The sequence below is a fragment of the Gorilla gorilla genome, chromosome 14 (genome assembly GCF_029281585.2).
Source record: "Gorilla gorilla gorilla isolate KB3781 chromosome 14, NHGRI_mGorGor1-v2.1_pri, whole genome shotgun sequence".
Lineage (NCBI taxonomy): Eukaryota > Metazoa > Chordata > Mammalia > Primates > Hominidae > Gorilla > Gorilla gorilla.
Genome location: NC_073238.2, coordinates 35,673,548 through 35,688,174, shown reverse-complemented (window position 1 = coordinate 35,688,174; position 14,627 = coordinate 35,673,548). Strand labels below are relative to the sequence as shown.

Sequence of the window (14,627 nt, the reverse complement as noted above, 5' to 3'; positions counted from 1 at the left end):
GTTTTCATTCATTAATACCTTGTGGTAAATTTATTTATCAAAATTGCTAACTATGCACAAAGGCTCTGTAGACATACAGATGAAAAAAATAGGAAGTGAAGCAGCTGAAGGCACGGGTAAGGTGGTCTGAAAATAGAGATTAGAGAAGTTCAAAAATATTTCACAATTAGTTTTTAGTTAGCAGCAAATCTAAATAAAATAAGCAAATATTTTTGTATAGATATGGGGAGCTTATATATGTTGGATGTTGGAGAAAGCTTGAATATATATATATATATAAAGTACAAAAGAAAATTTGTTGGGTAGAAGAGTTGATCTTTTCACTTTATTACTGAAAGTATTGCTATTTTTTTTTTTTTATGAGACAGGGTCTCACTGTGTTGCCCAGGATGGCCTAGAACTCCTAGGCTCAGTGACCCTCCTGTCTCAGTCTCCCCAATAGCTGGGATTACAGGTATGCACCACCATGCCAAGCTAAAATTAAAAAAAATTTAAGAGCAGTATTTTAAATAACTCTTCCTGAACTCCTAGATGAGCAGGTTGCTTTGGTAATACCAGTTCTTTGCTTTTGCCCTTGTTGCATTGGGATATATTAAGTAATTTATTAGTTTTCAAATATGGCAAGTATTTTGATATATTCAACAATCTTTAGGCAGAACTAACTTGTAAGTTATATTTTAGAGGTTGACCTCAAAATTAACATCTTTTTTTCCTCCTCAGAATGAACTGACAGATACACGTGCAAAATTCCACGTACTTTTTCTTTTCTTTGTGTCTGCAATGTTCTTCATCAGCGTCCTCTCACTTTTCAGCTACCACTGCTGGCTAGTTGGAAAAAATAGAACAACAATAGGTAAGTAGGTTAAAATAAATTATAATTACTTAGGACAATGACCATAAATAAATATGAAATCTAGAGAAGAACAAGGGTCAGATGATACAGAAGTGTAAGACAATTCTGACTCTGGAATTGGTGGCACGCGCCTAATAATCCCAGCTACTGAGGAGACAGGCGGGAGAATCCCCTGAGCCCTGGAGGACACCCTAGACAACATAGGGAGACCCAGTCTCTAAAAAATAAAAATAATAAAATAATTCTGTAGTAAAATTAATTGTGACTGGATGGGAACAATGGTTTTATAATAAAGGTTCATTATTTTGGAGAAGGTTGAGGAAATGAGATTGACTTTTTAACACATTTTCAGTAATGTGTTATATATAAAAGTGGAGAACTATTTTATAAATTTTAATAAAAACTTCCCTGCATTCATACAGTATCGTTTCAAAAATTAATCTATAAGAGGCTGGGCACAGTGGCTCACACCTGTAATCCCAGCACTTTGGGAGGCCAAGATGGGTGGATTACTTGAGTGCAGGAGTTCGAGACCAGCCTGGGCAACATGGAGAAACCCTGTCTTTACTAAAAATACAAAACAAAGCTAGCTGCAGTGAGCCAAAATTGCACCATTGCACTCCAGCCTGGGCAATGAGAGTAAGACCCTATCTCAAAAAAAAAAAAATTAATCTATAAGGGATAGACAGTAGATTTACATGCTTTAAGGAAGTTTATTCTCAAATAAAACCTTTATATCCTCAATTACAGCTTATCTTTTAGCTAAAACATAACAATGTATTTCATGTATATTCTTTTTTTTTTCTTTTTTTTGAGACAGAGTCTCACTCTTGCTCTGGCTAGAGTGCAGTAGTACCATCACAGCTCACTGCAGCCTTGACCTCCTGGACTTAAGCAGTGTTCCCACCTCAGCCTCCCAAGTAGCTGGGTCTACAGGTGTGCACTACCACACCCAGCTGATTTATTTATTTCTTATGGAGATGGGGTCTTGCTATGTTGCCCAGGCCGGTCTCAAACTCCTGGGCTAGAGTGATCCTCCCACTTCGGCCTCCCAAAATGCTAGGATTACAGATGCAAGTCACCTTGCCCAGCCCATATATATTCTTTACTTTTTTCCCCCACAGTTAAACACATTTAACTGGCATATGTTCCATGACTGAGGCTAAGGAATAGTGCTTTTGACATGCCTCATTATTTCCATATTTGTGTCAGTTGTCAGTGAGACTTATGTATTGTGTCACTAGTATTAGCATTTATTTCTCTTTTTGTTTGCTCATTTTAAAAAATGAAAATATAGGGGGAAAAGTAAGGTATTCACGTAATTGGACAGACATTCCCTAAACAACAATGGTGGCATTGCTCACTGAGCTATTGACATGTAAGAAGTACTGCTATGTTATCATTGAAATATTCATGTATCTGCTAACATACCAAGACACAAAATAAGGATTTTTACGGTAGTGTTTTATAAAAAAGTTAAAATCCACCTGCAATCTGCAGCCATGTATCTGCCAGGTAAGTTGGAGAGAAACAGTTTTTAATTACAGAAAAATTAAGGGATTTGGGGTGAGACATGTAGATGCTTTAGATATTGGATCATTTTAACATTGTGTTACTGAGCTGTGTTGTAAGTTATGGTGGGCTTCCAGTGTGAGGATTTGTTCCTTCTCTTCCAGTTCCATCATGCCTTCATCCCTTTTCCATGTAAATAAAATTTCTTATCCCTATTAACTACTTTTTTTGTCATCTTTATAGAATATTATGCCATCTCTTTACCTTTAATTGAAAATGACAAAAAGGCGGCAGCCTACAGGCAAAGTCCAGCCCTTAAGTTCTCCTCAACCAATAAAATCTATGTGAGTGATTTCACAAAGAAAACCAGATTTCTTCTTTTCAAAACTGATCAATCTAGTGGTAGTAAGCCCGTTTTCCCACTTGGCGTCAGTGAAATGGAGCTAAGCAGTGGTGGACTGCCCAAGACAGGGCATGGATTTAGATAGGGTGTGGACACTGTCATTTGCTGCAGGTCTTGCCAGTCGTGCCTTCTTTGTTTCCTGCCCAGCCCCTGTAGGTATGTGAGAGATTGGCATTTCTAGGGAACCTGCTATTCTCTTGAACAATCTTTTTCAAACTTTTTTTTGCTGGTGGCCACAGTAAGAAATGCAGCATTTCATATCATGACTTAGAACATGCACAAATATTTATAAAATTATATAAATAAGCAAAAGTTTCACAAAACCTTTTTAATCTCTACTATATGCAGTATATTCTGATATTTTCTAGTTCCTTAAAAGGAAATGCGGGTTGCAAGTCACTCAGTTGATTATGTGGTCTATTAAGGTGTTTTAACCCACACTTTGAAAAAACATTGCTTAGCACACCACTTTTTTACAGCTTCATCTCCCACGGCCCTGGTCTTTAGCTAGTTCTCCACTGCTACATTCAGATGTTTGTTCTTGGGTCTTTTGAGGGTGTCTTATTCTGCTGTATCACCTCTGTCTTCTTCATGACTGTCACCTACCCACCTTGAGATCATTTACCCGCATTTAGTGAGTTCCTACATTTAAGCTAATGCCATTATCCTGAACAAGCAAGCTAGTCCCATTGATTCTGAGTTTTTTAATCGCTTAGAACTGAAGAGCCCCTGAAAATGAAATTTTAAACTTGAATATGTTATTCTCTATTTGCTGTATTCTGATGTACTTCCTGAGTCTTCTATTCTCCAACAATTTTCTCCTAAGTTTTTCTTTCCCTTCTGGTTTTATTTCTCACCCATGTCCATTCTAGATCCTATGATAAATGACTTTAACAGCTCTTGACAAAAACAGCTCCTTACATCTTTGGTGCCTAGACTTTCTCCCATTATTCCTTTGCTAATTCATGGCTCTGGTTATCCAGCCATCCTCTATCCGTGTGCACAGTGGGGCTGTTGAAAGCTGTAGAAGGATGTCTTACTCCATAAGATTTGCTATAGCTACAGATTTAAGATGTTAGGCCTCATTGAGGGCCTTAGCTCTGTTTGGCAGTAATGTCACATGTTTCTGGTCAGGTCCCTCACCTGTTACCCAAGACGGTTATTCCAGATTTTCATAATTCTCCCACTCTCCTTACCCATTTTATGAGTTCCTAGTAGAAAAATTAGAAGGAATCACAAGTAAACTCTCATCTTCACATCTTTATAGCCTCATACAAACATTTCTTGTTTCACACCCATCACTCTCACCTTCCTCGAACTTCTGAGGAAGAAAGATGTCTTTTATGGTATTCAAGGTTAACCTTTACAACTTTTCTAGACTCCTTCCCATCTCTTCTAGGATCCCTTTCTTCAGTTTTTATTTTACTTTTTTATATCAGCAATCCCTCCCAATGCCCTGGGTTCTTATCCTTAGCTTATAAAACACACTGAAGTGCCTTCTGTTTTAAAATTAAAAAACATTTTTTGTGAAGCCTGTATCTTTCTCCAGACCTCATTCTACATCACTTAACAACCAAGCTTGAAATAATGGTCTAGTCATCCTCAGCTTGCTCACCTTTCCCTACAAGCACCCCCGAGGCACACATATGTCTCTATCGAGACAAAGCTTCCTTCACCTCTGTGCTCCCAGTACGTCATGGCTATGTTAGCACTTATAACATTGTAATTTTTGCTAGACTCTAGGTTCTTCGGTAGGAATTTTATCTAATTTATCTTTGAATCCCAAATACCTGGTACAATGCTATCAGGAACATAGTAGGAAATTCATAAATAATGAGTGAAGTTGCAGGAGTTAGAATATCTTGTAGAAAAAAAAAGCCAAGAGATACTGAGCACACAATACTAGATTTTCAGTAATATTTGATAATTATTTTGACATGTTACTTTATAAGGTTGATGAAATATTAAATGTGCTATTTTTTCCCAAAAGAAGTTTCAGAAATTTATCTTTTAATTGCTACTAATGTATTATTTATTTTAAATTATATTTACAGTTTTTGTGTCAAAGATATAAGCAAGAAAATTGGTAATTTCCATCCCTCCTATAATTTTTAAATAGATTAATTAGTTTATATATGTATGTATATTTAACAGAATCATTCCGCGCACCTACGTTTTCATACGGACCTGATGGAAATGGTTTCTCTCTTGGATGCAGTAAAAATTGGAGACAAGTCTTTGGTGATGAAAAGAAATATTGGCTACTTCCAATATTTTCAAGGTAATTTATAAAATGTGGGTCTCAGAGATTATGGCATCTGTGGTAGTCTCTTTTTCTGGTTAAATGTCTTCAGATTTAGAGAATATAATATGTAATGATATTCTTACAGACTTTGAGAATGAAAACTCAAAATATCTTTTTTATACATAAAATATTTTATTTTTCATTTTTTAATTAGATAAGGTTAAGGAGAGTTTATATATTTGGGAAGTAGAAGAAAAAGATGATTCACTAAAAAAATAAGATTTTTTCTTCAAAATGCAAATAACTTGTTTGAAGTAAAGAATTATAAAAATGTATAGTTATTAGCCACAACTTCAAAGATCCTATCACAGAAATGAATTGTGTATTCTGTTGTGTCCTAAATCAAAGAAGACCAACCACATACTGCAGTTTTACCCCAAATGTAAATGAGAGTATATTCTTGAGATGATTGATAGTTTCCATTTCTTTCCAGTTTCCATCCTTTTTAGGCCAGCTATATACCAAAGTCATCAAAAAGAAGGGAAAAATATTTGAAGATTGAGTGACATATTTGTAAGAGTTATGGGTTTTTTCCCTAGATTAACTGAATTGCCTTTTTTTGGTCTGAAAATGACTTATTTGCTTTCATTTTTTAAAGACATTTTTGCTTGGTATAAAATTCTAGATATTAGCCAGACACAGTGGGTCATGCCTGTAATCCCAGCACTTTGGGAGGCCGAGGCAGGTGAATCACCTGGGGCCAGGAGTTCAAGACCAGCCTGGCCAACATGGTGAAACCCGGTCTCTACCAAAAATACAAAAATTAGCTGGGTGTGGTGGCGCACACCTGTAGTCCCAGCTACTCGGGAGGCTGAGGCACAAGAATCGCTTGAACCTGGGAGACAGAGGTTGCAGTGAGCTGAGATGGTGCCAACACATTGCAGCCTGGGCAACAGAGCAAGACTGTCTCTCAAAAACAAAACAAAACAAAAAATTTTAGATGTTGCTAAATGTTATGCTTCTGGGTTGCATTTTTCTAATAAGAAATTGTGATAACTCTTATTTTTGTTAGTCTATATATGTTTTTTCTATGGCTACTTTTAAGACTATCACTACTTCATGCAATTTGATTATGGTATATCTTGATCTAGTTTTCTAGTTTCTTGTGCTTGGTATTAGTTGAGCTTTTTGGATCTCTGGTTTTAGAGCTTTAATCAAATTTGGAAAATATTGTTAACCATTATTTTGTCATCTCCTTCCCCCTATTACTGTGAGGACTCCAATTACACATGTTATCAGTCACTCACAGTCCTCCCACAGCTCACTGATGCACTGTTCATTTTTTGTCTTTTTTTCTGTGTTTCATTTTGTATAGATCCTATTGCTGTATCTTCAAGTTCATCGATCTCTTTTGTATACTTTATCCATTGTCTCATGTATTCAAGATTTTCCCCCGCCCATTGGTTGGAACACAGATTACTTGTTTTGAAGTTATTTCCTCTAAACAGAAATTTTGAAGTTATTTTCTGTAAACAGTGAATTCTAAGTCGATAGGATTTTGTTGTTGTTTTTTGTTTTCCTTCCTTTAAAGATGTTCCGTTATCTTCTGGTCTGCATTGTTTCTAATGAAAAGTCAGCCTGACTCCCATCTTTATTTCATTGTTTGTAAATTACTATCCTTTCCCCTCCTGTAGCTACTTTTAAGAGTTTATCCTTATCATTGGTTTTAAGTGGTTTGATGAGGTTCCTTGGTGTTTATCCTCCCTGGGGTTCATTAGGCTTCTCGGATCTGTAAGTTCTTAGTTTTCATCAGATTTGAATAATTTTCATCAGTTACGTCTTTATTTTTTTCTGCCTATTCCCCTCTTTCCACCTCCTCCCTGACCAGCTTTTCTGGTACTCTTGGGTATACATATGTTAAATAGCTTGATAGTGACCCACAGGTCATTGCTATTTTGTCCATCTCTGCCATCTTCTTTTCTCTGCTTCATTTTGGTTAATTTCTACTGCTAATATCCACAAGTTCACTGATCTCTTCTATAATGTCTAGCCTGCTGGTAAGCTCCTCCAATGAATCTTTCACTTAAGATTTTTAAAATATTTATTTATTTATTTATTTATTTATTTATTTATTTATTTAGAGACAGAGTCTTGCTCTGTCGCCCAGGCTGAAGTGCAGTGGCACAATCTAGGCTCACTGCAACCTGTGCCTCCTGGGTTCAAGCAATTCTTGTGCCTCAGCCTCCAAAGAAGCTGGAATTACCGGTGCATAACACCACACCTGGCTAAGTTTTATATTTTTAGTAAAGACAGGGTTTCACCATGTTGGCCAGGCTGGTCTCAAACTCCTGGCCTCAAGCAATCCACCCACCTCATCCTCCCAAAGTGCTGCTATTACAGGCATGAACCACCGTGCCTGGCCCAGATGTTGTATTTTTCAGCTCTGGAAGTTTGGTTTGGTTTTTTTTATATCTTACATTTCTCTTTTAATTGTATCTATTTTTCCTTTTAATTCACAGGTACATTTATAATCATTTTAAAGTCTTGTTTGCTAATTTTCACTGAAATTGCTAATTTTCTGATTTTTTTCTATTGACTTTTTTTTTTCTTAGCTATAGATCACATATGTGCTACTTTTCATGTTCAGTAACTTTTGATTGGGTGGTGGACATTTTGAATGCTACTTTGCTGCCTGTGTAGATTGGCCTCCCGAAGGGCTAGGATTACAGGCATTACTACTGCACTTGGCCTGAGGCTTGTTTTAAGCTTTATTACGTTGAGTCCAGAGTAGTACGTTCTGTAGTGCTAGTTTAGCGCTCCAATAAATGGAATTTCTACCAAATCCATGTGTTCAGTGAGATCGCCCCAGTCAAGCTGGTCAAATTTGAATGCTTCCCAGTGCTGTGAAAGCTCTGTGAATTATTCATCATTCATTATTCCCAGTTGTTCTTTTCCTGGATTCACAAGTGCAGCTTGGTATTTATCAAAAGACTTCAGGTACACCACAGTGCAGATTTCTGTAGCCATTTCTCTGCATATCTTGCTCTCTCTCAACTCTGTCCCATAGATTTAAGCCACCTCAGCCCCTCCTTTTTTTTTTTTTTTTTTTTTTTGGAGACAGAGTCTCACTCTGTCTCAGAGTGAGGCAGGCTGAGTGCTCAGGCTGAAGTGCAGTGGTGCGATCTTGGCTCACTGCAACCTCCACCTCCCGGGTTCAAGCGATTCTCATGCCTCAGCCTTCCTAGTAGCTAGGATTACAGGCGCATGCCACCACACCGAGCTAATTTTTGTAGTTTTAGTAGAGATGGCATTTCACCATGTTTGCCAAGATGGTCATGAACTCCTGACCTCAAGTGATCTGCCTGCCTCAGCCTCCCAAAGTGCTGGGATTACAGATGTGAGCCACTGCACCCGGCCCACCTCAGCCTGAAAACTCCCACCTCTGTCATCTCAATTCAGTGAAACTACCTTGTTCTGCTTGGTTTCCCACCCCCCATAGTGCCAGGGTCCTGGCAGAAAGCTGTAACTTAACTTGGTTTTGTTTTTCTTTGTTCTGAGACCACAGTTCTCTACTGCCTATTTTGAAAACAATTATTTCGTACTGTTCAGTTTCTGACTATGTACAGTTTACCAGTTATTCCATCTTGGCTAGAAGTAAAAGTCCCTATAGTATACAATTTTGATGTGTTTAGATAATATGAAAATAAGGCATAAGTATGCTCTTTTTAGACCGTAAGCTTCTTGAAGGCAGAAATTTTCTTCTCTTTTGTTCACTATTTTCTATATCCATAGTGCTTAAAATAATACCTAGAACATCATAGGCATTCAGTAAACATTTGTTTAATGAATATTGTTGAATAAATAAATATGTGGAACTTACATCATGAATTTCAGTTTGAGCCTGAATGATTATGATAAGCAGGTCAGTTACCCAAATACTTGAATACCTATGCTTGGGGTGCTATACTAGGCATCATAATCTTAATAGGCACAGAAGACATTGTTTCTAAATGTATGTAAATTATAAAAGAAAAGGGCTTATGTCTGCAATAGAGGTATTAGTCTGTTCTCACACTGCTAATAAAGACATACCCGAAACTGGGTAATTTATAAAGGAAAGATGTTTAATTGACTCACACACGGCTGAGGAGGCCTCACTATCATAGTGGAAGGCAAGGAGAAGCAAGTCACGTTTTACATGGTGGCAGACAAGAGTATGTGCCAGGGGAACTCCCGTTTATAAAACCGTCAGATCTTGTGAGATTTGTGCATTATCATGAGAACAGCACAGGAAAAACCCTCCCTCATGATTCATTTACCTCCCACTGGGTCCCTCCCTTGACAGTGGGAATTATGGGAGCTACAATTCAAGATGAGATATGGGTGAGGACACAGCCAAACCGTATCAAGGTAATAACCCCTAAATTAGAAATTTTAGGAGTTACTTCCTTATATGACAAGTTATGATAATGTATGCCATGTCTCTGAAAAATGAGTGTTAAATTTGACCATTTTGATTTAACTTAACATTATTTAAATTATTACTCTTTTTCATTATGCAGCTTGGGTGATGGTTGCAGTTTTCCAACTCGCCTTGTGGGGATGGATCCAGAACAAGCTTCTGTTACAAACCAGAATGAGTATGCCAGAAGGTATGCTTATTGTCCTTATGCTTTTCTATATTCATCATAAAGCAAACCGTATACATGTGTTGCGTGTACATCTTATGAGTAAATACAGTAGTGATTTAGTAAGCCAGCATAGTTAGGGAAAGAGAAATTTAAATTTTTTTAACTGAGGTTTAATAAAAGTATATGTGCTAATAACCATAATTTTTTATTATCTAAACCAGAACACTTACGAGTAGGAAAGAGAATGCTTGTTTATTAATAGTTAAACCAGGATAATCAAATAAAGCTGGAAATGTCTGGGCAAGCTGGGAAGCAACTAAGACCTTTCAAGATTTGATTAGATTGGTTTATGTCAGTTATGTTTTTGCAAATAAATTAGTCATTATACTAATCACCATTTTATTTTGATAAACAAATTTTAATATACTATCAAAATGAGGATTCAAAAATACAAATTTTTTTCATTAATTCATCTTAGAGGAAATTTTCCCATAATATTTGCATGGCAAGTAAACTTTCATACATTCAGTGTAATAGTTCCTTTTAAATGAAATTTTAAAGAAGCTAGAGATACTTCTGTCCAAGTAAAACATTGGTAATTTATTCACTACAGAAATAAGTTGTAGGAGAAGAGAAAATGATAAGTTCTAAGCTAGCATATTAATATTGGAAGAACCATAAATCTTAGAGTGTAGCTTAAAACCTTAGACCTTTGAGCTCTAACATTTGTTAGGGTTCTGGCCAAGTCACTTAAACTATGAGCCTCAGTTTCCACCTCTATAAAATTAGGATAATGATACTTACCACCAAAGTTTATTTTGAGGGTTGAGATAATGTGTATAAGATGCCTAGCATCGTGTCTGGCCCATAATAGGGAACCAACAAATATTAGTTTCCTTTTCCTCTTCCTTTCCTTCCTCCATTCCCTCCCTCCCTGGATCTTTTAGCTAGAAAAATAAGTCTACACTAAATCACTGAATCATTTTTTCCCCTTAGATCTAAACTGCAGAGGTAGAAAGCAGAAAACTTGGCAAATGACAGGTAATTGTTTTGTACTGGCCACAGATATAGATCCTCACCTGTCCTTGTACTACCTATGGCTCCTGATTAACATATTAAGAACATTTCAGACTGGCCTCTGAAGCTTTTTAAATTTTGACTAATTGTTTTCATTGGCAGTGTTGGAATACAGATTCTTGGGTCTAGAGAGCCATTTAATGGGGGGTTGTGGGCCTATTTTTATTTTGAAGATAGTTTTTTCAGAGTGCTAAGATCTCATGAGTTGCCCTCACATATTTAGGAGAAGGAATACTAATTTGCTGCTTATTAATTTATTAAGTATCCATAGTTGAGCATTAAGCTGTTTACTAAGTTGTTTGCTCTTCTTTTCAGTAGTGGCTCAAATCAGCCTTTTCCTATCAAACCACTTAGTGAATCAAAAAACCGCTTGTTGGACAGTGAATCTCAGTGGCTGGAGAACGGAGCTGAAGAAGGCATCGTCAAATCAGGTAATAGTTCTCATTTGAAACACTGCTTTGTCTGGTTCAAATGAAAAGCACCAGATATAGTACATGTGGAAAAATCAAAATAATGTAACATTTTAAAAATACTGAAATATGTGAAACTTTTAAATATATGCTGGGCGCGGTGGCTCACGCCTGTAATCCCAACACTTTGGGATGCCGAGGCGGGTGGATCACAAAGTCAGGAGAATGAGACCATCCTGGCTAACTTGGTGAAACCCCGCCTCTACTACAAATATAAAAAATTAGCCAGGCGTGGTGGCAGGCGCCTGTATTCCCAGCTACTCAGGAGACTGAGGCAAGAGAATGGCTTGAACCCGGGAGGCAGAGCTTGCAGTGAGCCGAGATCACGCCACTGCACTCCAGCCTGGGTGACAGAGCGAGACTCCATCTCAAAAAATAATAATAATAAATAAATAAATAAAATATATATAGGGTGTTTGTGTTTCTTAGTAGCTTCTATGAGAAAGGGATAGAGCGAGGAGAGTATAGTGGCTCATGTTTTTTTCTATGCAACTGCAGGTTTTTGTTAACCCAGCCACATGTTTCTCCACTGAGATATGGAAAGTTCTTTTGGCATTGGCTGTTCTGAATAAGCAACGTTATTCTTTTTTTTTTTTTTTTTTGAGATGGAATTTCGCTCTGTCACCAGGCTAGACTGCAGTGGCACGATCTCTGCTTACTGCAACCTCCGCCTCCCGGGTTCAAGTGATTCCCCTGCCTCAGCCTCCCGAGTAGCTGGGACTACAGGTGGTTGCCACCATGCCCAGCTAACTTTTTGTGTTATAGTAGAGACGGGGTTTCACCATGTTGGCCAGGATGGTCTCGATCTCCTGACCTTGTGATCCACCCGCCTCAGCCTCCCAAAGTGCTGGGATTATAGGCATGAGCCACCATGCCCGGCCAGCAGTGTTATTCTTTAGGGTCCCAGCTTTTGCTTAGTTGAAAATAATTCTTGAAAAGCATTACATTCTTTGCTGCCTTAGTTAAAAAAGAGCACACTGGCCAGGAATGGTGGCTCACGCCTATAATCCCAGCACTCTGGGAGGCCGAGGTGGGTGGATCACAAGGTCAAGAGTTAGAGACCAGCCTGGCCAACGTGGCGAAACCCCATCTCTACTAAGAATACAAAAATTAGCCAGGTGTGGTGGCACGTGCCTGTAATCCCAGCTACTCGGGAGGCTGAGGCAGGAGAATTGCTTGAACCCGGGAGGTGGAGGTTGCAGTGAGCCGAGATCACACCACTGCACTCCAGCCTGGGTGACAGAGTGAGACTCCATCTCGGGGAAGAAAGAAAAAAAAGGCCGGGCACGGTGGCTCATGCCTGTAATCCCAGCACTTTGGGAGGCCGAGGCGGGCGGATCACGAGGTCACGAGATCGAGACCATCCTGGCTAACATGGTGAAACCCCATCTCTACTGAAAATACAAAAAATTAGACGGGTGAGGTGGTGGGCGCCTGTAGTCCCAGCTACTCGGGAGGCTGAGGCAGGGGAATGGCATGAACCCCAGGGGGTGGAGCCTGCAGTGAGCTGAGATCGCACCACTGCACCCCAGCCTGGGCGACAGCAAGATTCCATCTCAAAAAAAAAAAAAAAAAGAAAAAAAAGAGCACACTGAATATATTTTAACCTTTTCTAGGTGACTCTTAATCATTTATGAATTGAGGATTCAGGTATAGAATAGTCAGTAAAATTGAAGTGGGAATTTTCATCAGACCTGGGTTTAAAATATTGTCTGGCTACTTAACTAGCATTACAGTCTAAAACACATCTGTTTTTTAATGATAATAGTAATAACACTGATTATCTCCTTGCACTATAGAAAAGTGGTTTTGGGTCAGGCACAGTGGCTCACACCTGTAATCCCAGCACTTCCGGAGGCTGAGGCAGGAGGGTCACTTGAGCTCAGGAGTTTGAGACCAGCCTGGGCCACATAGCCTATCTCTACCAAAAACTTTGGGAAAAAAATTTTCTAGGCCTGATAGCATGTGTCTGTAGTCCCAGCTATTCAGGAGGCTGAGGTGAGAGGATTGCTTGAGCCTGGGATATTGAAGCTACAGTGAGTTATGATCATGCCACTGCACTTCAGCCTGGATGACAGAGCAAGACCCTGTCTCAAAAAAAAAAAAAAAAAGGAAAAAGAAAAATGATTCCGGACATTTAGCTCCATTTGTACTAACTGTAGCAAATACCCTAAATACCCTTAAAGACCTACTGTTAGAATTTCTGAGGTTTTTTTGTTGTTGTCTTGACTTTTAGCAGCATTTAAAACATTCTCTTAAATTAGTATCTTTAGGATCTTCATTGGGATCATTACACCTTTTGTATAACGTCAAGGAAAAATTCCAAAGTTTAAGGCCAGCCTAGGCAATACTATTAAGGCCCGTCTCTAAAAAATAACGATCTAGGGAAAAGTTCATTTTGTGAACTTCTTAATTATTGCTGTTTAACATCTTTAAAGCCAATAGGTATTTCCACAAGATAAAGATAAAATCAAACTTTTGACTGCTAATGTTAGCTCTTTACTTACTTCTAGGTTCTATAAGAAGACAAATGGTTGACACCATAAGCCTATTTTGTATTTACATGATAGTCATTTTTGCTGTCATTTTACCATTTAGCCAGAAACCTAATACTTCTTTTTTTTTTGTCATGTCATATATAATTATATGCTTACAGGGACAAATAACCATGTAACAGTGGCAATAGAAAATTGAGTACCACTTGTTCATAACTAACCATTTGAATAAGAGCAAGGTAAGACAGTATAAAGGTAATCCTTGAATAAATGCAGCTTATTTGCATATTTCATAATCTTTAAACAATTTGCAGTTCTATTTTTTTAGTCTTTTTTAATTATATCAGCAAAATTAGGCAGCACAGGAAAGACTAGAATGTAACATCTGCCCAAATCTCATTTTCCTTATTCCTTATAGAATAATCTTAGTAATTATTTGTTGGTAAATTAATGAAGAAACTAATAAAAATAGTTTAGGACTAGTATGTGGACCACTGGCCTTTTCAGAAGGCAGTACCTTATTAATTAAAGAAAAAAAGGTGGCCAGGCAAGGTGGCTCACACCTCTAATTCCAGCACTTTGGGAGTTCAAGGTGGGAGGATCACTTAAGTCCAGGAGTGAGAGACCAGCCTGGGTCAGATACTTAAATTAGTATAGTGAGACCTCATCTCGACAAAAAATAAAAAATTAGCCAGGTTTGTGTTGATGCACACCTGTATAGTCCCAGTTACTTGGGAGGCTGAAGTGGGAGGATCACTTGAGCCCAGGAGGTCGAGGCTGCAATGAGCCAAGATGGCACCAACTGCACTCCAGCCTGGGTAACAGAGCAAGGCCCTGTCTCAGAAAAAAGAAAAAAAGGTGACTTTTGTCCACTATTGAGGAAATTCGACCCAGAGAAAAATGACCAAAATTAAAGGCTCTAAGAAAGAAATAAGAGGTTT

At 38.1% G+C, this 14,627-nt stretch overlaps 1 protein-coding gene across 19 annotated transcripts in view; it reads left to right on the top strand.

Moving 5' to 3' along the window:
- ZDHHC20 (zDHHC palmitoyltransferase 20) overlaps window positions 1–14,627 on the top strand; it is an 86,352-nt gene that overhangs the window by 65,842 nt on the left and 5,883 nt on the right. For 5 of the 19 annotated variants that reach the window (XM_031001288.3, XM_063697184.1, XM_031001280.3 and 2 more), the window contains 5 exons: window positions 721–853; window positions 4,923–5,049; window positions 9,576–9,665; window positions 11,037–11,152; window positions 13,848–13,925. In XM_031001288.3, the coding sequence (XP_030857148.2) occupies window positions 721–853; window positions 4,923–5,049; window positions 9,576–9,665; window positions 11,037–11,152; window positions 13,848–13,885 (504 nt within the window). In that variant the 3' untranslated portion in view covers window positions 13,886–13,925. Of the gene's footprint in view, window positions 1–720; window positions 854–4,922; window positions 5,050–9,575; window positions 9,666–10,640; window positions 10,686–11,036; window positions 11,153–13,847; window positions 13,926–14,627 lie in introns of those variants that run through there. The other 14 variants (XR_010130493.1, XM_031001282.3, XM_055360186.2 and 11 more) reach the window with 5 other exon arrangements.